We start from the raw sequence: 23,293 nt of genomic DNA on the forward strand, positions 1-23,293 counted from the left end.
AATGTGTGTTTGGCGGCAGGAACAAGCGGCACCCCCCCCCCATCCCCCACCCCCCCCCCCCCCCCCCGTCTCCGCCGAGAGTCTGACAAGCCGGTGGGGAAATCAGAGTTTTCATACTGGTTTAGCCAATCATATCCTGCTGCTACTTATTTTCTACTCAAATGACATCATCATAATTAACTATTAACATGACTTACAAGTGCTTTTTTTTGTTTTTTTGTTTTTGCAGGTGGCACAGAGTCAGGTGTGATGTTGTCTGACGTGTGGTGCTACATGTCCCTGTTGGACAACTGGAACCTGGTGTCGCGCATGACGGTGGCCCGCTGCAGACACAACAGCCTGGTCTACGACGGCAAACTCTACGCCATCGGAGGACTCGGCGTCTCGGGGAATCTGGACCACGTGGAGAGGTAAGCCGGGGATGCTATTAGCTAACGCTAGCTAAACGGAGTAATGCTATATAGAGGTCAGAACTACGACGGTTGTGACAACCATAAATCCATGAAATGGAAAAAGCACGGTCTCTTGAGGTCTCCCTGATTTGTTGGAATTTAGATGTCTCTGGGGTTGGTGAAGGACTCTGGTTGGTGGCCTGGTGGGTGGTGTCTGGTCAGTGCTGGATTTCACTTTCCTTTCTTTTCTTTGGTCCTTCCTCGGGTCTCCTGACGGCCTCACGAACTCTGGCTGGAAGTGTTCGCTTTAGGTGAACGGTATGGGATTTTTTAAATAGGTTTTAGGTGAAAGAAAAAAAAAAATCCATGAAATGTCCAAAATACCACTAAAAGCTGCCATATGACCTTTTTGTGTCTTCTTTAGTTCAGCTGTCTTTCTTGTTTTGGTTCCATAGCAGCATATCATGCCATGTTGTGACTATTCCAGAATAATGTTTTGTTGCCATCGCAGCATGTCATGACAATGCCATGAACAAATGTGGCTTGTTTTGCGGTTCTTCTCTCTTCTGTCAAACGAAGTATTTTTTGTTTTCCTAGAAAATCAACTTTTTTTCCAGGTTGTGACGCACAGCAACATATCATGCGCTGTTGTGACTAGTGACGACAAAATGAAGCTTCATGAAGCACTTGTGATATTTTTTGACTCCCCTAGATGGTGCTCTTGATTTAAATATAAAGGCTAGTGCAAAGGAAATTGATTACATTTCCACTACATCTTTTACCCAAGAGTGCCATCTAGAGGAGTCCAAAAATATCACAAGTGCTTCATGAAGCTTCATTTTCCCATCACTAGTTGTGACTATTCCATCTTAGGGAAAAAAAAGCGCCTCACTTACCCCTTTCACTTCTCTTGTTCTGCTTGTTACTTTCTGAGAAAATCTCCCTTTTCACTTTTTTGAGCCATAGCAGCATATCATGTCCTGTCATGACTATTTCTGCCTAGCGAAAGAAATGCAAACTTTCTGCCGTGACTATTTTAGGAAAAAAGAAAAATATTGTTTTTTTTATGGTTTTGGTTCTGCTGGGATCAGTCCGCTTTGTCAGAAATGTTCATAGCGGCATATAATGCACAATCCCAGCCTCTGTCACATGATCCCATTAACTAAGCTAACCCTGATTAACCCTCAGTGGTCTGCAGAACTCAACCAAGACCAATCTGTTTCAGGTGTGCACAACTACAGAACCAGTTATTTTTAAGACCATTATTTCACGCTCAAAGTCATCCCTGCACACAACCCGACCTCACCTTGGATGGCAAAGTAGCGGTTTTAGGACATGGCTAATGCATACTGGTCAGTTTGGGCCAAACCATTTGTGACCCGGGGTTACTTACAACCGCAGCTAGCATTATAAAGAGCGCAGGACATTGTGGTTGTTTTTCCGGAAAAATCCAAAGATTTCTTCTTCTGGTGTGCGTCCCCTGCCCCCCCCTCCCACCGATTTGTGGTTGAATGATCCGGCTAATGTGCGCCGCGTGCAGCTAGCGACGTGTCACTGCGACAAGGAGGAGAAAGAGTCGAAATCTTCCGCCGTGATTGTTGTTGTTGTGTGCAGAGCCTGCCAGGCGAGACTGATGTAAGCTTCTTCATGCATAATTTACTATCAAAGTTTTATGGAGATTTGATTTGTACCCACACGCTTGTTTTGTTTGGCAACACCACTTATGAATGACACACAAGCCATCATGTTTTTAGCTCTTCGTTTGGAAGCGTAACGAGGATGCTAGCTGGTAATCGATGTGACTCGCTTGAGACTTGAGTCCATGAAGCAAGAAGTCAAAGATGGGCAAATTGAACAGAAGATTTTGGTTGATTTCTGATAAAAGATGGTCACAGTAGTTTATAGCCAAACAGTGGCGGCGCTACATATTATAAATCAGTTACAAGTAACATCATTATGAAACTCCTATTTGGATTATGAAAAGCTTTTCTACTTTTAATTTACCCTTACAGACACATTTAACGTTTAAAATAAGCACACACAAGATCTGGTTCAAGTTAACAACAAAAAAAAAAGGCTTTGAGCTAGCATCCACGCCAAGTTAGCACGGGCGCAAGCTATCAAGCAGTGTTAGCAAACTGCAAAACACAAGAATTCTCTTGATTTTCATGGCTGAAAAGGCTTCGAGCTAGCATCCATTACATGAGCAGCACGCCAAGTTAGCACGGGCGCAAGCTATCAAGCAGTGTTAGCAAACTGCAAAACACAATTATTCTCTTGATTTTCATGGATGAAAAGGCTTCGAGCTAGCATCCATTACATGAGCACCACACCAAGTTAGCACGGGCGCAAGCTAGCAAGCAGTGTTAGCAAACTGCAAAACACAAGAATTCTCTTGATTTTCATGGCTGAAAAGGCTTCAAGCTAGCATCCATTACATGAGCGCCACGCCAAGTTAGCATTGGCGCAAGCTAGCAAGCAGTTTTAGCAAACTGCAAAACACAATTATTCTCTTGATTTTCATGGATGAAAAGGCTTCGAGCTAGCATCCATTACATGAGCACCACGCCAAGTTAGCACGGGCGCAAGCTAGCAAGCAGTGTTAGCAAACTGCAAAACACAAGAATTCTCTTGATTTTCATGGATGAAAAGGCTTCAAGCTAGCATCCATTACATGAGCAGCACGCCAAGTTAGCATTGGCGCAAGCTAGCAAGCAGTGTTAGCAAACTGTAAAACACAAGAATTCTCTTGATTTTCATGGATGAAAAGGCTTCGAGCTAGCATCCATTACATGAGCAGCACGCCAAGTTAGCATTGGCGCAAGCTAGCAAGCAGTGTTAGCAAACTGCAAAACACAAGAATTCTCTTGATTTTCATGGATGAAAAGGCTTCGAGCTAGCATCCATTACATGAGCATCCACGCCAAGTTAGCACGGGCGCAAGCTAGCAAGCAGTGTTAGCAAACTTCAAAACACAAGAATTCTCTTGATTTATATGCATGAAAAGGCTTCGAGCTAGCATCCATTACATGAGTACCACACCAAGTTAGCGCGGGCGCAAGCTAGCAAGCAGTGTTAGCAAACCGCAAAACACAAGAATTCTCTTGGTTTTCATGGATGAAAGAGGTTCCTTGTCACTACTCTTTCTTCAAATGCTCCTGAATTATTATTTTTTTGTCTATCAAAGCGAGCACCCTATTAGCTTTGATGGAATATCTTAATAAGAGCTAAACACGAAAGCACGGTTGGGCAGTTTCGGAAGGGCGGAGCAGCAGCAGGAAAGATTTGCAACTAGACGGGCTGCGACAGCGAGCAGCTGGTCGGCGACGTGGACTCGGGGAACAGGTGTCGTAAATTACGCGCCGAAAGCGACCGCTCGGCGACGTTCCTGACAGATTATCAGCAAGCTATTTATTTCATAGCGCTCATAAATATAAGGCAAATCCCTTTCGAGCCCACCCGGAGGTGTTCTGTGAAGCTGCAGTTTGGAACCTTTTGGTCTTTACAGTGGAAACTTGATGGACTAAGCATGTTCACAGTTACCAAGGTTATTATAGTTAAGAAATGTGAAAATAAAAACGGAATGGAAATGCTAGAAATTCGAAGAAGGGCCCAAAATTCGCAAAAAAAAAAAAGTTTTTACGCTTAGAGGTCATCGCACGGCGCAGTCGCTTCCTGTTTTTCATCTTCTTCTTTTCAATTACTGGTGTATCACATCTCCATGGTGTATACCGCCACCTACAGCGGCGGAGTCCCCTCTCAATATTCGCAAAAGAAGAGCAGATGGTAACGGGCAGAAGTCGCATGTCCGTTTTGCGCATATTCACTAAATTTGCTTAAATTTTTTTTTAAACAATTGGATGGAAATCTCTCTCTCTCTCTAGTAAAACAAATGTAAAATCTAAAATAAAACAAAGAAAGAAAAAAAATAACAACAAATGAATACCACTCTAAAACCTGATTTAAATTAACTTAATTTGGAAAAAATAAAAGAAGTCAAATTGAAATAAAAATGAACTATATGAAAAATCAAAAATTATTATAACCAGTTTTCCTATAGTAACTAATGGAAATCAAATCTATGGCCATCGTCATTAACTCTACAGGCAAATAAGTGACTTTTTGAAAATTTTGTATGACTTTCGAGGCGCTTGTTTTTGCCAAATTACCCAAAATTACCAACATCCAAATTTGCTCTTTCAGATGTGAAACCCATAAGCTACCAAATATTATCCGAGATGATACATGCTAAATATATATCAATTCAATTTTACAATTTTTTTTTTTACGATTTCTACAGTTTCTCTCTGTGTTCTTTCATGTGCCAATTAATTTTTTCATATATAGAAAATTTGTATGTTGCTTTCTCCACTTTTTGGTCATAAACCAGTTTTTGCTGAAACCAACCTTTGTTCCACTTGCTGATTACTAAAGAATGGCGAAACCTCGAAACAAATGTTCACAATCCACAAATTAAAAACGGCTGGCCGATTTCGAGCCACATATATTGGGCGAGGCCCCGCAACATTTGACCGCGGCGACCCTCGGCGACGGAAGAGAGTCCTAGCACGCGTCTCGTTTTGCGACCGGGGCGCTTACAACATTCCGGAATCATTACTCAGCGGATCGCAAACGGCTGCCGATGTTTGATATGCGGACGGCGGCTCGGGGACGCGGCGACAGCTGCAAATTGATTTGCCGCGTTGCTCATCGCCTGATGGATGCGCGGGGACGCGAACCACGGCTCGTGTGTACGTACATGCAGAGTTGAGCACATATGTTACACTCGCTGTCATTAGACATGCGGCAGGATCATCCAGCATGCGTAAGTGCTTCAATTCGGCCTCTTTTGAGTTCGACTCGTCACATTTAAAATATTGTTTGGGTTCAAGAGTTCTTTTCCATTTGGAAGGTGCTGATTTCACTTTATTGTTGCCGTGTCTGTCGGTATGACCATGTGCATCTCGCAGCCTCATTTGCAGTCCCCGCCTCCGCCGCCGCCGCCGTCCCCCCTCTCGACGATAGCTTTCACGCTCCTCGCCGTGAAATTCGAGCCCACGGTCGCAATTATGTCTTCAATCAGCGGCAACTCAAAGCGGCCCGGATGCAGCCGGGATGCGGCCTTTCTTCGGCGCAAATCAACATTCGTGACAATCGGGCCCGACTGTTCCCGTCGCTAATGACTGACGCTTTTTTTTTTTTTTTTTAAGGGGAAGTGAGTCGCGGAGTTGTGGGGGTGGCTTTTAACTCGCAATCAGGTGCCCTGGGCCCGCACTCTCGCCCGGCATGTTGATCATTTGACGAAGCAATATGATTGCGGAATATTGAATAATTCATGCCTGTCTAATGATGTGTCAATCACGCAGTGGCGCTTTTGTTTTATTTATTGCGCGCCACGCGCAGGTTTGCGCGTCCTTCAAGCGTCGTCGCCTCTTAATATTTCATGAGGAAGCGTTAGCAACACTGCGCCGCATCGAGCGGTCGCTATAAGATCCGATCTTCTGCCTTTTGTGTATTTTTTGGACTCCTCTGATGACGATGGTTGCGCCTCGTGAGCTTTCACTTGACTCCTTACTTCATCGTGGTACAATTCGGCAGGGTAAATACGGACGATCGCTACCGTTGGCTAAGTGGCGCAAAGTCATACCATTGGAAAAATCACTCAAATCGGTAAAATTACCGAATGAACAATACTGAGCTCTCCAGAAAAAAAAGAAAAGAAAAGAAAAATCACTGTGAATGCTTTGATTCCGGAATATGTTAAAAGAAATGCTCATTTATACACCAGGTAGGGCTCTGGGGTCTACAGACTCGGGGTCAATTAGTTGAGCCCAGATTTCAAAGCAAACACGGTGAAGCAGCATTTAACTGTTATGCTGCACACATTTGTTATAATTTGCCAACAAGTAATCCCCAAGTGTAACTGCTTCTAAAGCCAAGTTAAAAACCTGTTTCCCCCCCATACCACAAATTAAGATATTTTAAATTGGAAATACGTGAAAAGGAAAAAAAGAGTAAAATAAGAAAATTATTACTCCTAATAAGCACAATTATCTAACAGAACAAGAAAATTGTACTTATGTACCTGCGAGGTTTTGAAAACGAACAAATACTCGGCCCGTAACCGACTGTCGAGATGGCGTAACTCCCAGAGACCCATCAGATGAGGGGAAACAGAGAGGATCATGGGAAAACTCCTTCAAGAGTTACCTCTGGTTTCTCGACGTCGCTTAATGAGTTGCTGCCTCGCTACCTGCAAGCGTTTCCGCATCGGAGCTCAGGTAAGCGCCTCCAGCTGTTTTGGTTATTGGTGGGCGGTGCCAGGGGGCGCACCGCAGGAGGGCGACCCTGCAGCAGTCAGGGACAAGAGGCTCCCAAAGCCCCCCTGCCGAGGAAGCTTCCCTCCCGCCGAGCTAATCCCTTGCTCCTCTGGATTAGGCGAACTGGCGGCGGCGCCACCTGCTGGGCTGTCAAGGTTGACGCCCCCCCCCCGACCCACCAACCAGCCTCATGGTGCGACACCCTTAGTCCTCGCCACCGCATGTGGTCTCTCGCCAAAAAGGGGATGAACACATTTTACCCAAAATGAAGACAAACTGCTGTCACCTCATTTTCTCACTAATTATTGTAGCCTTTTTCAAATCTATTCCAGTCAGGAGATGTGATGAAAAAGAAATCGACGACAACTTCACCCCAACTAATAAATCAAACCCAGATGGGGCCGCCTCATCGGCGGCGGACTTTATTTAACACGCCGGGTAATATAACGGTGAAGAATGTGAGCAGACGTGATGCTCATTGTGATGGATCGCACCATTTTGGAACTCAAGTCGACTTCCAAACCGGCAGAAAAATGACGGCGAATGGCGCGCACGAGCGATGACTAGAACAAGTTGTCGCCATAAAATAAAAAAAGAGATAACATCGCTCTTGTCCTATTGGTCGCACGGATGTAAACAGAAAAAAATTAATCAGTCACATTTTGAAATCTTACACGACTTCTACCCCAGAAAAAAAGCTTATACAATATCTTAGTGTATTATCAATATTTCACATTAGAAAATTGTAACCATCTCGCCCTCGCCTCTCTCCTGCTAATTAGCGAGCGTTAGCATGTGACGGCAAACCAGATCACCGCCTCCGTGACGAAGGCGCTAATTTGATGACAATCACTTCATGTGAACTTCTCCAAGCAGAGGGGCCTTTTCATTCAAGCCACGCCCCTGAAACCCGGACGTACCAATGATGCTAAGTTTTTCATATATACAGTAAATATATATATATGTTTTCCAATCATTGGGGTTCATACCTTAGTTGAATTAGCTTAGTTAGCTCGCGCTAAAGCTATGCGGTCGTCAAAATAGTCACCGAGTCCCTAAAAATGAATCTGTCTGCTCCAATGTACATCAAATGTAACAGAATATAACAAATGTAAATATATAAGCTAACCATTTTGTGTTGTTAGCCCCTTAACCAAAAATGCTAACGTTAGCTGAGCTAACGAGGCTAGTTAGCGAGGTTCTCCCAGTCGTGATAATACAATTATTTTCATTATTGTCATTTTCAATTTGTATGGCGTTAGCTTAGCGTTTCGCTTGTGTCACACAGCTAAGCTAAGGAGGCTAGCTAGCTTTGCAAAGAGCTAATGCTGCGTTATAAATTGACTTTTTGGTGAAATTGTCCTCTTATGGAAAAAAATAAATAAATCCCCCAAATTTCCTGCCATTTTCCTAAAATGTACATTTAAAAAAAATTGGGGGGGACTTTTTCCTGAAATTGGCTTCCCTAAAGCTGACGTTTTCCCAAAATATCACATTTCACTCAGTGGAATTTGACCTTAACGAAACATGAATTGCTCCCCACTTGAATTTGCTGATACTTCAAAAAAAAAAAAAGATTTTTAGCCTTATCAACAGTAACTGCAGTTAAGTCAATGAAAGAACAGTAAAATCACGGCAGTCTGAATGGGTTAATTCTGAGGGATTATGTGTCAATCTGTTGTTTTGTGTGTCCCACGGGGATTACGTGAAGGTGACACATCTTTGTGTAGGATGCCAAAATATGTTCTAATCCATGTGTGTGTGTGTGTGTGTGTGCGCGTGCATTTTGGCCGACCTTGACTTCATCCGACTGTCAGTGACTCCATCAGATGGTCACATGACCGCCAAAAAGCAGACCCCTTCTTTTTTGGAGATAGTCCTAGTGAAAATTCACATGCAATTGACACCCTCCCGAATGGTTTATAACAACCCCAAAATGGCAGCAAAAGCTTCTTCTCCCCCCCCCAAATAGACATTGCTCAAAAGTGAACCGCGAATAGTTTTCTATGTACACCGCTAAACTTGGACTTTTTTGTCAAGCACTTTTCTTCCGACGCTTTAATTCAGTTTTTCAAGCGTTTCCCAGTAAAACGTCCTGTTAGCTGACAGCTCGACGAGCTGGTCTGCGGGGTAAACAAAGACAAGTGGATACTCAATGGGTGGCATTACTGTTATTTCACCCACAATGCACTGCCCCTGCTGTCAAATTCTGGGCCACTAATGAATTTCACATGCTCATTCGTTGGGCAATTTTCACAAAGTGCCGCCTGTCAGAGACAACATCACCAGTAAACGCACACACAAAATATCCATGGCTAGTTTGCGCGTCACTCGTGGATTCTCCTCAAAAAAAACCCTCTTCTGTTCATTGTGCTTTCTGAAACCTCCTAAAACGCCTCAAGATGGCAGCAAAACCCTGACTAATAGAAAAGTAGTGCTACTTGAAAAGTAAGCAATCTATTTGGATTAGCAAATAAAGATATGGTGTTGCTAGCCTGTTACCATTAGCTACGCTATAAGGCTAGCTAGCTACAGCCTTTTGGTTATGGGATATATTTTTGTTTTTTTTTCAAAAAGATAATTATGTGAAATCAACATACTCAGTAGCTACATGAAGTCTTTGTTCATTGAACCCATCAAAAAGCAAATCTTTGACTGCTCCGAAGCAATTCCTTGTGTTTGAAAAATAATAAATAAATCAGTGGTGTAGCTCACAAACCAAACTGCTAACATTGGCTAGCTCGCTACGTGCTTCTTGTTGCTTTGTTTGAATCACTTACATAGCAAATAGAGCAAACAATGCTTGAATTATCTTATACATTTGAGGTTTTTTTTGTATAATTTGTATAGTTTTATGTGTTTTTTGTAAATATCAAATCAACATGATAATTAGCTAACACTAGATGAAGCCTTATCCTATTGTTTCATTTAAATCTAGTCTGAGGTAAGCAACGTACTTGTGTTGGTGTTTAAAGAACATGATATACAGTAAGACTTTTTTTTTTAAGTTAAAAAAAAAGTTATCAAAAAAACTTTTAAAAAGTCCATCCATCCATTAAAAAAAAGTGTATTTTTAAATAAAAAAAAACGGGTGTGTAGTAATATATTGATATTTTTAAAGTTTTTTTTTTAATGCCTTTAAAAAAAACACCTTACTATACATGGTTGTTTAAAAAAAAAAGCCTTACTATACATTTTCCTTAACCCCCCCCCCCCGCTTATTATACATAGTAAAAAAAATTTAAAAAAAAAAACGCCTTCCTATACATGGTTGTTTAAAAAAAAAAAAAAGAAGCCTTACTATACATGGTAATTTAAAAAAAATGCCTTATACATGGTCGTAAATAAAAACCTTACTATACACTGCTGAGTGGGGGGGGAAGAAAAAAGAACTGAGTTGAAGCTGGAATTTGCCCCGCGGCACCATTGACTGTACTGTAGAAGCACCACTGCACACGTTTGGAGCTGTATATATATTTTTTCATTATTATTTTTTGCTCCAAGATGGTGGCCGGCACGAGGGCTTAATGGCGTGTGTCGGTCGACATATGTTTGCTTTCTGTAATTGCTTTAATTGCCGTCATTGTGCGCAATGCTGGCACTTTTTCATTCTCCCTGGTGGTGCGCGCATTCGCCTAATTACGCCTGTCAGCCCTGCAGCCAAAAGTCGAGGAGCCGACTATACTGTGTGCGTGTGTGATGCATTAGTGCTATTTTTAAGTAGGTCATATCCCATTTAGAGGCAATGAGCTTCGACCTTTAAAGGAGACGTGATATGCACTTGATCTCAGGTGTCATATTAATAGCATATCTTAGGTCGTTTTTTGTGTCAAAAGGCCAAAGAATCAAGAATTACCATTAACTCACCTGTTTGCATTTTTTTTTTCTTGACATATTTGCCGTTTTGGTCTCAGGGCAAAGCGCTGTCTAATATGAAGGTGGTGCTTTGGCGCCATTTCATGGTATCTGTATTTTTGTTGGAAAGATGGAACAGATTAATAGTATTTCCATTCATTTCAATAGGGGAAGATGATTTGAGGTAACAAATTGAACGTCAAAGCACCACCACTGCATATGTGTTTTGTTTTAATGGTTAAAATAAACTTAGTGCTTTGGCACCATTTCATGGTATCTGTATTTTTGTTGGAAAGAACAGATTAATAGTATTTCCATTCATTTCAATAGGGGAAGATGATTTGAGGTAACAAATTCAACGTCAAAGCACCACTGCATATGTTTTGTTTTAATGGTTAAAATAAAGGTAGTGCTTTGGCACCATTTCATGGTATCTGTATTTTTGTTGGAAAGATGGAACAGATTAATAGTATTTCCATTCATTTCAATAGGGGAAGATGATTTGAAGTAACAAATTCAACGTCAAAGCACCACTGCATATGTTTTGTTTTAATGGTTAAAGTCTGACGCGGATTCCCGGCGAACGGTGTAAAACAAACAACATGGCCGATGAGTATGCTAAGATAGTATTCATCACGGAACACGTCATCTAACCGGCATTGTTGTCTGCAGGTACGACACCATCACCAACCAGTGGGAGACGGTGTCGCCGCTGCCCAAGCCGGTGCACTCGGCGGCGGCCACCGTGTGCGGCGGCAAAGTCTACGTTTTCGGCGGCGTCAATGAGGCGGGACGCTCGGCCGGCGTGCTGCAGTCGTACGTGCCGCAGAGCGACGCCTGGAGCTTCATCGAGTCGCCCATGATCGGTGAGTCCACGCTGGAACCCGGTTCTCGCTTTCATTTCATTTTAGTTTATAATGGCCCCATTGTTTTTATTTTTGATTGAACTTTTTAAACTCCAAGGAGTTTGACCTAAAATGTCATGGGAAATTTTGCCCATCATCACAAAAAAAAAAGAAGCCAAAACTTGACTTTTACTTAGTCAGAAAATAATTAAATAATGACAGTGAAATATATATTTTATTTTATTTTTTTTATTTTTTTATTTAGAAGATTAAAAGTTTGGGGTTTTGGGCTAGCAATTTAGAATTTTTTTTTTTTTTTTACGTATATATATATATATATATATATATATATTTATTTATTTTTTTTTTTTTTTATTGAAACTGCCTCCTGGACGGGATTGTGTTAGACTTGGACGATTGTCCTCCGCTAAACTTTTTTCCCCTTATTTTACTTAACTATATGAAAAAAAAGTTGCTTTTTGGTTGGTTGCTTCTGATATTATTTCTGCAAAAGCTTGTAATTGTGATTTTTATTTTTTTTATCCTGCTCTGAAAATGCACAAAAAATAACCAGGACAACAAAAAAAGGTGCAAAGTGAGATTTATTTCAGAATTACTTTTTAATGCATCCTGATAATAACCTGCTGTTAAAAAAAAGGGAAAAAAAGTCATGAACAGGGTTGCCTAGCAACACTATTCTCCTCAACCAGAGGCAGACAAGTGAACACCTTGCAGCCCTTTAAAAGCAAACATTGGAACACTTCATTGTCCCTCATTGCCATGACGGAGTTTGTGTGTGCGTGTTTTACCATGTCAACGGGTGGGCCCATTTGATGATGATGATGATGATGATGATGATGACGATCCACTATTGAAGTCCTATTTGTGGTGGTGGTGGTGGTGGTGGTGGTGGTGGCAAGTGGACATTTTGGCTGGGCTTCCAAGGAACATTTGGGAAATGTCACATGGAAAAACAAAATGCTGATGGATGCTAATAGATGTTTGTTTTTTTGGGGGGGTTTTTTTGGGTGGGGGTCTCACAGAAATTGCCCATTACAATTTACTAGTTGGTTGGTTCTCAAAGTGGAACGGAAGAAAAAAAAAACACATGGAAAATGGTAATGCTAAGCTAGTGCAGGTAATTTGGCAGACTAAATAATTTTAATTTAATTAAACCCGACCCCAAAAAAATGTCATATTAAATTCCATTGCTTTTCTTTAACAAATTCATACTTAAACTGCGTCCCAGGCAACAAAGTAGAACGTAAACAAAAATCAGCTGACGGTTACGCTAAGCTAGCTTTAAATCATATTTGTAAGCATTTTAATAAATAAATCCTCATCAAATTCTATAAACTATCAAAGCTTTGTTTTTCATTGCGTTGCTATCTGTCCTTTTTTTTTCACGTTTTTGGGACGTCTGCATTCAAACGTAAAAATGTAAAATAAATAAATAATGGACATAAGTGTTTTTCACAGGGCAGCGACGATTGGCTACTTTTTCCGCAAATGACTTTCTTCAGGCTTCTGATTGGCTAAAATATCCTTTACAGTGCCGTTTTTTTTTTTTTTTTTTTTACCAAATGTAACTTAACCAGGGTAATTTATGCTAATCACTTGTGAACGGCGCGTTGTACTCATCCCAAAAGTCATTGTTAAGACGTCAGCTCAGCGAAAGATCCGAGAGCCGACGCAGGTGATGTTTGGATTGCGCTGCGACGAAGACGACGCCACATGCTGCGCCACCGCCAGACGCAAAGTACTTATCAGGATTTTTTTTTTTTTCCCCCCTCTTCCTGTTGATGTTGTTGTTGTTTTTTGACACCCCTGTGAGTATTTGGCCTCGGGCGTCGAGCGCAGACAAATGAGCTTGGTGTGTCGATACGCACGCACACACGCGGTTTGTGTCACGCTGAGAGTTGTTCCTAATATTTGGGCGAGTGTGTGGAAAAACAAATGGAAGTCATTACAACGAGATGGAAAATGTCTCGCGCCGGTGTTTGTGTTCTAACGATGAACTTTGTGTGTGTGTGTGCGTAGACAACAAGTACGCTCCGGCGGTGAGTCTGGGTGGGCTTGTGTACATCCTGGGCGGCGCGTACGCCCGAGCCACCACCATCTACGACCCCGACAAAGGCAACATCAAGGCGGGACCCAACATGAATCACTCCAGACAGTTCTGCAGGTAACGAGCCCAGATGTACACCGTCCTATAGATTCATCTTGAAAAGTTGTGCCTGAAGGGACCCCCAAGACCCTCGAAACAATTATTATAAAGATAAATATAGATGAAGTCAGGTAGGTCTCATACAGGAGAGGAAGATGAAGAGCGAGCCCTCTTCATCCTCTTCCTCGTTTTGTGTTTTATCAGGCACAGCAGCGGCTGCTCGCGCTTTCGCCGCACACTCGCCACTCCTGGTCAGGCCCAATAGATTTAAGCTTTATGTAATAATCTTTTCCACTTCCAGCGGCGTTTACGACTGCGCGCGCGTGCGTGCGTGTTTACCCAATAGGAGCGCACAAAAGCCGTAATCTGCTTACAGCCCAAGTTTTTAATCCTCCCTGCACACAAACTCCTGTTTCTGTTTCTCGTATCAAATAAAGCACATTATTTGCTTTGACGTCGGGTTGTTGGTTTCTTTTGTTTTGTTTTTTACTCGCCCTCACTTATTATTTGAAGTAGTGTTTTCAAAAAGAAGTTCATATGAAAAAAAGGTTTACCTGTAATGTTGCTTTAAAACAATGTGGCCGATTATTCTCAAAGCTATTAAACATTAAAAACATTTTTTTACAAATAGCAACTGTCCCTTAACAGCCTCTATAATAGTCACGCTCGCCTTCATTGTCCCCCATTCCCGCTTATTCCTTGACAATCACGCCATGTTTTTGTGGTTCAGTAAATACGAGTACAGCGTACTATTAATGGTGCCTCATAAAAAAAATAAAAATATTGTAGCGACTAATCTAACCGTAATGTAGTTTCCACATTAACGCTTTTCCTGCCAAAAACATTAATTAACAGAAATCACGCGCGAACCGCCAATAACGTTAATTGACGTCAATGCCGTTTTTTTCTTCTCTCATTTTTTTACATCTTGGACAGCTCCAGTTTCATGAATGAACTGACATTTTTTATTTATTTTTTTTACCACCCACTAACTATGACCAGCAGATGGCAGCATTGTATCTCTTTTCAATGGGCTCCCGTGGCTCAAATGACACGAAAACATGGCGGATCTTAAGAAATAAAATTTCAAGAAAGCGTTTGTCGCATTAATTCTAATTCACAGGGCGTCACTTAACAAAAAATATTAGTGTGAAAGTCACTATTGTACAGAAAATGTCACAAAAAGTTTGTTTTCTCCTTATTTTTTTTCCATTCTAGCCTGGTCACTCAAATTACCTATTTTCAAACAGTGATTATAAACGGAATAAGGTAGAATCATACTTTTTTTTATTCTAATGAGAAAATGGAATCCAATCTTTCATAGCACACAATATTCTGCTTGCCTTGAAAGATGAATGAAAACGCTCAAAATATACCAAACTTCTCCACTTTAGCGCCGTGATCCTGGACGGCAAGATCTACGCCACAGGAGGCATCGTGAGCAGCGAGGGCCCGGCGCTGGGCAACATGGAAACGTTCGAACCCTGCGCCAACACGTGGACGCTGCTGCAGTCGCTACCCTGCCCGCTCTTCAGACACGGCTGCGTGGTCATCAAGAAGTACATCCAGAGCGGATGAGGTCGGGCGGACCCCTCCCCTTGCGCAGTGCCAAAAACCCACCAGCCGGGACTCCCCTCACCCCCCCCCCCCCCCCGCATGGGATGCTTTGGAACCGGTCGCTCGTTCCCTTTCCCTGTGCAGAATGTACTTCATGCTCAGCCACGCCGGTTGTTCGTCATCCCATCAACAGGCGCAGGGACCTTCTTAGTACACGTCTTAGTTGACTCCACCCATTTTTTATTTATTTTGCAATACAGGACGAGAGGGGAAGGACTTCCAAAGAGCAAATCCACGGGGGGACTACTGTGGCTCCCGTTATCGGAAATATTTCATCCCAACCCCCTGCTGAGGAAAAGAAGCACAATAATCACCCATGACTGTTACATATTTCCCGTTGAGTTTTTCTATACATGACATCTTAGTTTCAATTTAAAGCCACTCGTACAGTATAAGAGGTGGGCTTGTGTAAATACAAGGAAGGATAAATATGTATATTTTACAACCTCTAAGGCAATTGTGTATAAATGTTTTTAGGAAAAAAAGACCAAAAAAATTGATAGGTTGAATTAAAAAAAATAAATAAAATGGTACGTCTGTAAATCTGTATTCAAAAATTAACACGGAAAGCTAATACATATACCAAAAAAATACGAATGCTGTCTTGTCTTTCTTAAAGTTTAGTTTAAAGGGATACTTGACTCATTGAGCCATTTTTAGCAGTAAAAAGTTCATATTTTGTCTTAATTTGATAACTTCATTATTTTTCATATACAATTAATACCTTTAAAAAAACAGATTTCTCCACTTACTGTTGACTGAAGATGACTTCACCTGTGCTGAGGGAACAGGTAACGACCAATCCCAGCTCACCTGTTTTCTGGGTTTGGTCGTTACCCATCACATTAACTCATTCACTGCCATTGACGGTTATAGACGTCAAAAATACATTTTAACAATTTCTATTAGTTTAAAAAAAAAAAGTACTTTTGTTAAGAGTATAAAAACCTAGGAAAAAAATGATTGTACATTTAGAACAGATATAAAATTTGACCATGAGTTGACTAGAAGTCCTACGAAAAAACGTTTTTTTTTTTTAAAGAAAATTCTTTTTAAAAAATAAATAAAATTACAATTTTTTTTTTTTTTTTTAAGGAAAAGATTATTAAAAATTAGGGGCGTCAGACAATTAAAATTTTTAATCGTAAGTAATCGCATATTATCTGTTCTAAATATACAATCATTTTTTTCTAGGTTTTCATACTCTTAACAAAAGTGTGTGTGTGGGGGGGGGGAATGTTAAACTAGTAGAAATAGTTCAAATGAAATGTTGACGTTTCTAGCCACTTGAAAGGAAACCAACATGTTACAGTTTTGAACCTTTTTATTCAAGTATATCACAGCAGTTTTATTTAAGAAATACAGTAAGTGTTTGTTTCCATTCCAAATATAACTTAAAAAGGTAACGAGAGCGTGCTGTGTGGTGTTAAATAGGTCAAAAAAACCTTGACGGAAACCCCGAAGTTGCCATGAGAGGTTTTCTGCAGGAAAAAATAAATGTAAGGGCACGTGGCGGAAGGAAGAACGGGAACAAACCGGCTCTCTTTCTCGGCATACTGGACTAGAAAAAGTCGTTTTTAACTACCAGACAAAAATTGGTTGTTAGTCCAAACTGGCTACGATAATCAACAAAGCAATATCACAATGTATGACATTTAACCTAACCCATGTTTTAAATTCCCAAACGTGGCTCTTGTTTCTGACTTCTTTTGGCAGCATAACACATTAAAAGAAAAAGTCTGGTCCTGTTTCCACGTAATTTCCAGTATGCAACAAAAGAAAACACCCGGAAATAAATACAAACGGCAAAAAAAAAAGGATGAAAAACAAAAGGGCATGTGTTGAACCTGAGAGACGTGTAAAAACCCTCGTACGCGAACACAAAACGCCCCAAAAAAAACCTGCTACACAAACGCTACAGGTTGATCAAATTAATTCAAGGTGTAAATCATCTACAATAAATACACATGAGATGAAATCTGCCCAAATAATACAAGAAAACAATGCTTGAGTAATGTTACAAAATGGTGCCCCGGTGGGTGATAGGTTGAGATTTTGTGGGCGGGAAGGGGTTTCACGCTGACACGAGCGGTGGTGCGACAGTATAAAAACACAAAAAAAAATACCGCTTGTGTGTACCGAGTAAACAGTTGACAATAAGTTACGCTGAGGTAGCTTGCGGCAGATTATTATTTTTTTTTTGCATAATTAGTCCACCATCTTTTACAACCCTCGTCCCGTGCGTGTGTGTGACATGTGAAACAGGCTGCCGTCGGGGTGGACGTGTGGTGGAAGGGTCTGAGAGCAGAAAGGTAACAAACGACAAAATGCTGCCTTAGCGACGCGCTTGCGCCAAAACAAGCTCAATTCATGCATTTAGAGAACAGAATTAATACTTGGCACATTTCATATGGCGGGTAACAGTTTGATACTTTTTCAGTTGCTAACTGCGTGAAAGGTACGGAATGGGGTTTTTAAGTCGACCTGCGAATTTGCTAGTTAAAATCTTCCTATTTTGAGTCAAATGTCACCGGCCCATTAAAGCTACTTTTTTTGCCGTCTTTTTGATTGCCTGTGTAAAAGGTACATATAAGAAATTGAGGTTGAAGGCAATTCTGTGAATTTGCAGGTTTGAATTAAAACATCTTTTACAGCATTGCAGTGTGAAAGGTACGATATTGAGTCAATGCTACGAATTTGACAGTTTAAAATGACAGATTACTAGCCCTTTTTGTAGTTTTTTTGCAGTCTGCTGTGTGAAAGGTAAAACGATACAAAGTGTTGAAGTCAATACCGTTTTAGAGCCTTCGTCTGGCGTGAAATGGTATCAATACTGAACGAGCTTGGTTGAACCAGGAATGTCCCAATTTTAACAAACTGGAGATCTTTCAGTTAAATGTCACCAGCGCCTTTTTACGCTGCACATTAAAGTGAGTTTTCCACTGTTTTGTATGAAAGGTACCACACAAATTGGAGTTTAAGCGGATCATGTGATTTTTCCGGTTTAATTTAAAAATCTGTGAGGCGTCTTCATTTTGTCTTAAATGTCACCAGCCCCTTTTGAGTGGTCTATTGACATGGAATCAGGGGCTTCAAATAGGACCCTGTTTCCATGTCCGGCATGAAAAAGTAGCGACAATGTTTTTGTTTGAATTCATCTGCAAATTTGCAGGTTTAAATTACAAATATAAGTTATAAATTACATATTTAAAATATTCTGCGTGAAAGGTACCAATATGGAATTAGAATTAGGGAAGTTGGAAGTCTTACGTCAAATGTCAAACACCCCTTTCACGCTGCTGACAAAGGCATGTTTTTCCATTGGTTTTGGATTCAAAATTGAGGCGCTTCAGTTGACCCCACAAATTTGTCTTGTTTGTGTTAAAACTCACTTAGCCCTTTCACACTGCTCTTCAAAAATGGTTAGGTTGTTTTCCCGCTATTCTGTCGCAACGGTACCAACAGGAATCGGATATTTCATTTCATTTTATATAAACTCAAGAATTTCAGTTGTCTTTTACATTAATTGTCCTTTGCAGCTTTCACGCTGTTGATCAAAGCATTTTTTTTTTTTTTACTAGCTATACCAGGGGTAGGCAAGTTGGGTCCTAGAGAGCCGCAGTCCTGCATGTTTTTCATGTCTCTCTCTCCGATCACAGCCTCGAAGCTCCTGCAGAACGTAATTATGAGCTGATAAATTTGAAACACCTGGGTTGGAGGCAGGAGACGCCGAAAACATGCAGGACTGCGGCTCGACCGAACTTTGCCTATCCCTCGGCTATACAGTATGAACGCGGGAGCTTGTTGCTGTTCTCCATTAAAGGCACCGCCTTCCTTTTCATTACTATACAGTGCAAAAGACACCTTGCATACGTTAAAAGCCACTAACCCCTTCCACACTACTTATTAAAGCTGCCTTTTTTACTATTTCATTCAAACATGGAGTTGAGCGTGAAGAAGAAAGAAAAAAAAAAAGTGATGGCGATGGCAGCGTATAGTGATTATGGCGTTCCGCTCCGGGGTGAAATTGGCTCAGCGCTGTTTAGTTGACTGATTGGGAATAATATTTCTGTCCGCGTCTCCGAGTGGCGTTCACACGTTTCTGCTGGTGAGGGTCTTGCACGCGCACGTGTGTGTGTGAAAGGGGTTGTTTTGAAAAATGCCGGGAAAAGCAGCACAAATTACAGTTAGAATAGCACCCAAGTAGCACCAGGGCTGCCCTTTACCATCGGCGTGTGTGTGTAAATGTGTGTGTGCGTGCATGTGTGAGACACACCTCTAGGAAGGGGGAAGAGGGGGTTGTTGTGTAGAAGCAGATTTTCCTGAGACGATAGCACCATTGAATGTCTCTCGACTTCGCTCTCAGTTTGTGTCTTTGTGGTCCCATGGCAGAAGGGGGGTACGGGTTTAAGGGTCGGGGGGGTCAGAGAGTTGCTCAGGGTCGACCTGAGGAGGTTTTGTCGTCTGCGTGTCACAGGAATGTGTCAAAATGCTGGATCCTGTCTTCCATCTCCTGCAACACACAAAGTGACAACAACGATGTGGCTTGTTAAAACACTTGCGAGCTGGATGATGGTAAGGTGTCGCAAAAAATCGGGACAGGCACAAGTGCTGGCACACATGATTGCAACCGACGAGAGAGAGAGATGAACGGCACCGTGACGGCGACTCAGTGAGACGCTCCAAATACTATTAGGGTTATAGAATTACATGATTTTAAAAATTTATCCAATTACAACAATTTTTTTATGGATTAAATGATTTAGAAAATTAATCTAATAGCATTTTTTAAATGGATTAAATGATTTGGAAAATTCATGTAATTGCAATTTTTTAATGAATTAAATTATTTTGAAAATTAATCTAATGCAATTTTTTTCATGGATTGATTTTGAAAATGAATTGTATTTTTTTTAATGGATTCAATTATTTTGAAAATCAATCAGATGCAATTTTTTTAATGGACTGAATGATTTAGAAAAATATTTTATTTATATTTTTTTAATGGATTAAAAGATTTTGAAAATAAATCTAGTTGCAATTTAAGTAAATGTTTTTTAAAAAATATCTAATTCCAATTTTTTAATAGAATAAATGATTTTGAAAATCAATCTACCAATTGCATTTTTTACGCAATTTTTTTCAAGGTCCTCTTCCCATGTATTTTTTTTTAATAAGAAAATTGCAATAAATTTAACTGCATTGCAACAAACAAACAGATTTATTATACATAAATAATTTGTTTTTATAAGTTAAGCTTGCACCAAAATAAAGGCAAATGAACCATAAATTAATAAGAAGTTTATCTACTTCAATTAGAGTTGTTAACTTGCCAACCATAAGACACTGACTTGCAGGCTTCTAAGTGTTCACTAGGACGTCTCAAAATTCTACCAAAAAAAAAGTGTTGGAAAACTTAAGTCAGATGATCACAGTCAAATCACAGAAATAACGCACATTTTTTTCCATTTTCATGAAACAAGGACTGCACCAAATTCCAAGCCGATTCCATGCAAAAAAAAAAAAAACTTTACTTGAAAGCTTTTGTACTCCTCGAAATATTTGCCTCTAAAGTGAAGCTACAACTTGAGTGTTATGAGTCGGCGTGTTTTTCACGACCATATCAAATACAAGCAACATTACAGCTGCCGGCGCCATCGAACCGCGACTCCCCACCTCCTACCTCCCAATTAGGCACTGAGCATGTCAGTGAAACCCTCGCAGCCATCCGCACATTGAGCAGCACCAGCGCTAGCTACAACCACCGCTGATGTACGGACCGACACACCTTTGCTTTCATGCTGCCAACGACTACACGCTTCTGCCATCTTCATCATCACGGAAGGCATCTGTGATGTGACGCACACAACGCGGTGTTTACGGAAGTGAATGTGGTTCAGCGTTTGGGGATTCACCTCAGATTGACAGAGGAGCAAAGCGGGATTATATCCACATACGAAAGAGGCTTGGATCGGAATTGGGATTATTTTCTCTTTTAATGACATTTAGCAAATTAATTCACAATTATTTTGATAACTGATGAATCGTTGGGAGGCCTTATTTAATAAAAAAATTGCCCAAATTAAAGCAATACTTTTTGACCTTCAATTTTTTTTTCATAACTTCTAATGAAACATTGATTTACAGCAAGTTGAACGGTACCTTTGTCGTGGCCTGAGGCAGCCCGTATCACTTTTGCTGGTACTAAGCAACTTTTTGGAAGAGGGTGGCAGGAAGGTTCCTGCCACACAAAAAAACTACAAATGTGGACTGCTTTACGGCATACGGCACTTCCCCCTTTCTCCATCGTTACAAAGCCGGAAGTCGATTCGAATGTCTACATGCGATTGCAGCTGTCACGGCAGAAGCTACTAAACAGAAACGTTTTGTGTCAGAAGACAAAAAAAAAAGATTTCTGTAGTCTTCCATGAAAGCAGATTTATTATTTTGGGTGATGAATCACAGGACATTTGCAAACATTTTTGCCTATTTCCTCACTTGTAAAATTACCACTTTCATTAATATTTACACCTGTAAAATAATTGCGCAATTTACAAGCCACTTTCTCACATTGAAAGGATGACAAATTTACTTTTAAAATGAGTACAGTCATTTCTGGACTACAAGCTGCTACTTTTTTTTCACTTGCATTCAACCCTGTGGCTAATACAAAGGTGCGGCTTAGCCATCAGATCACAAGGGGGCGCACTTTAAAGGAAGCGCAAGAGCGCCAGGCAGAGCAAAACAAACCAAGTGAGCCCAAATTCAGGAGGAGACAGAACGGGAATGAGACAATTTGCACCCTCATTATGGAAAATAAAGTAGCGGGAACCCGGTGCAGTAACATTAAAAAGACCTGCGGCTTATATGTGTAGTATTCCCTAAATTTAGCTAGCGCGGCTTATAGTCAGGTGGGCCTTGTAGAGCAGAAATGACTACAGTTGTGACTTTTTGCCTCATGATATTTTATTCTTGTAAAACTGGCCCTTCGCCTTGTAAAATTCAAACTTTTCAGTCTTGTAATATCTGATATTATTTCCGTAAAATTACTTATTTTTCACTCAAACTTTGTCCACGTACAATTAGAAATGTATTCTCTCAAACCACCACTTTTTGGTCATAAAACATCCTGTGTCTCGTAAAATGTGATTCTATTCCCGTAATGAGGCCTTTGTGTTTATGTTCACATGCTACTGGACAAAAGCCAAAGTTAATTTACTCGCCGAGCGCGCACCAGCTCCCTTCATCTTCTATGCCCCACGCGTCCACCCCCACCGCAAAGCCCACCGGCTTCTTTGTGTGGAGGCAAGACGGAAGAAAAAGAAAAAGGAGTTGAGAGGCAACAATCTGGTGCATTGTGTCTCGTTAGCAAAGCAATCCACAAAGATAAAAGTCGCAATCGAGGCGCAGCGAGGTGTTCTTGCTGGAAAATGTCCTTTTTGTGCCACGCGCTATGACGATATTTCAGCGCTCTCAAAAGAACCTCTCGCCCGGCAGCTTCTCATGTCCGCCATTAATCATTCAAACGCAGCACATTCATGCTGGAATAAAAAATAAATAAAGAGCAGAAAATAACTATGCCGACCAACCATACAATACAATAGGGGACAGAAAAATTTACATTTGGCTCAACGGTTATTATTCTTTTGCACTTAAAAGTCAGCGCCGGCACGCCACGTGAGACACTGAAGCATGAAACAAAATGTGCATATTTCTAAAGCCTAAACATGTATTGGTCACAAAATAAAAACTTTTTAGTAATAACACATTTCTAAAAAAAAATTAAAAAAATCATGGATAAAAATAATGCAACAATTAGCCTAAAGCAAAATTGTGTCACAAGGGTAATTTTGGAATGGAATAAAGCTATGACATCAGGAAGGAACAAACAAATGACAAAATTATTTTAAAGGGGAAGTCAACCAATAATATGTTGTATAAGCCCCCACTTATCTAAACAAGGCATTTATTTGTGGAATATGAATTAAGCTGTAAAATCCACTTGTTTGTATCAATCTCTGGAGGCGGCCATTTTGTCACTTGCTATCAAGTGAAATTGACATCACAGTTGCTCAGGTAACGACCAAGCCACACCTC

At 40.8% G+C, this 23,293-nt stretch overlaps 2 protein-coding genes across 9 annotated transcripts in view; one reads left to right on the top strand and one right to left on the bottom strand.

The window, feature by feature from the left end:
- The window catches only part of klhl29 (kelch like family member 29), a 179,337-nt gene extending 163,370 nt beyond the window's left edge, over positions 1 to 15,967 (top strand). For 2 of the 3 annotated variants that reach the window (XM_077553143.1, XM_077553144.1), the window contains 4 exons: positions 230 to 410; positions 11,240 to 11,433; positions 13,453 to 13,597; positions 14,974 to 15,967. In XM_077553143.1, the coding sequence (XP_077409269.1) occupies positions 230 to 410; positions 11,240 to 11,433; positions 13,453 to 13,597; positions 14,974 to 15,157 (704 nt within the window). In that variant the 3' untranslated portion in view covers positions 15,158 to 15,967. The remainder of the gene's footprint in view (positions 1 to 229; positions 411 to 11,239; positions 11,434 to 13,452; positions 13,598 to 14,973) is intronic. The other variant, XM_077553142.1, reaches the window with a different exon arrangement.
- Positions 15,968 to 16,502: 535 nt separating this feature from the next.
- The window catches only part of atad2b (ATPase family AAA domain containing 2B), a 49,283-nt gene continuing 42,492 nt past the window's right edge, over positions 16,503 to 23,293 (bottom strand). For all 6 annotated transcript variants that reach the window (XM_077553139.1, XM_077553140.1, XM_077553137.1 and 3 more), the window contains exon 28: positions 16,503 to 19,709. In XM_077553139.1, the coding sequence (XP_077409265.1) occupies positions 19,668 to 19,709 (42 nt within the window). In that variant the 3' untranslated portion in view covers positions 16,503 to 19,667. The remainder of the gene's footprint in view (positions 19,710 to 23,293) is intronic.

The sequence above is a fragment of the Vanacampus margaritifer genome, chromosome 19 (genome assembly GCF_051991255.1).
Source record: "Vanacampus margaritifer isolate UIUO_Vmar chromosome 19, RoL_Vmar_1.0, whole genome shotgun sequence".
NCBI lineage: Eukaryota > Metazoa > Chordata > Actinopteri > Syngnathiformes > Syngnathidae > Vanacampus > Vanacampus margaritifer.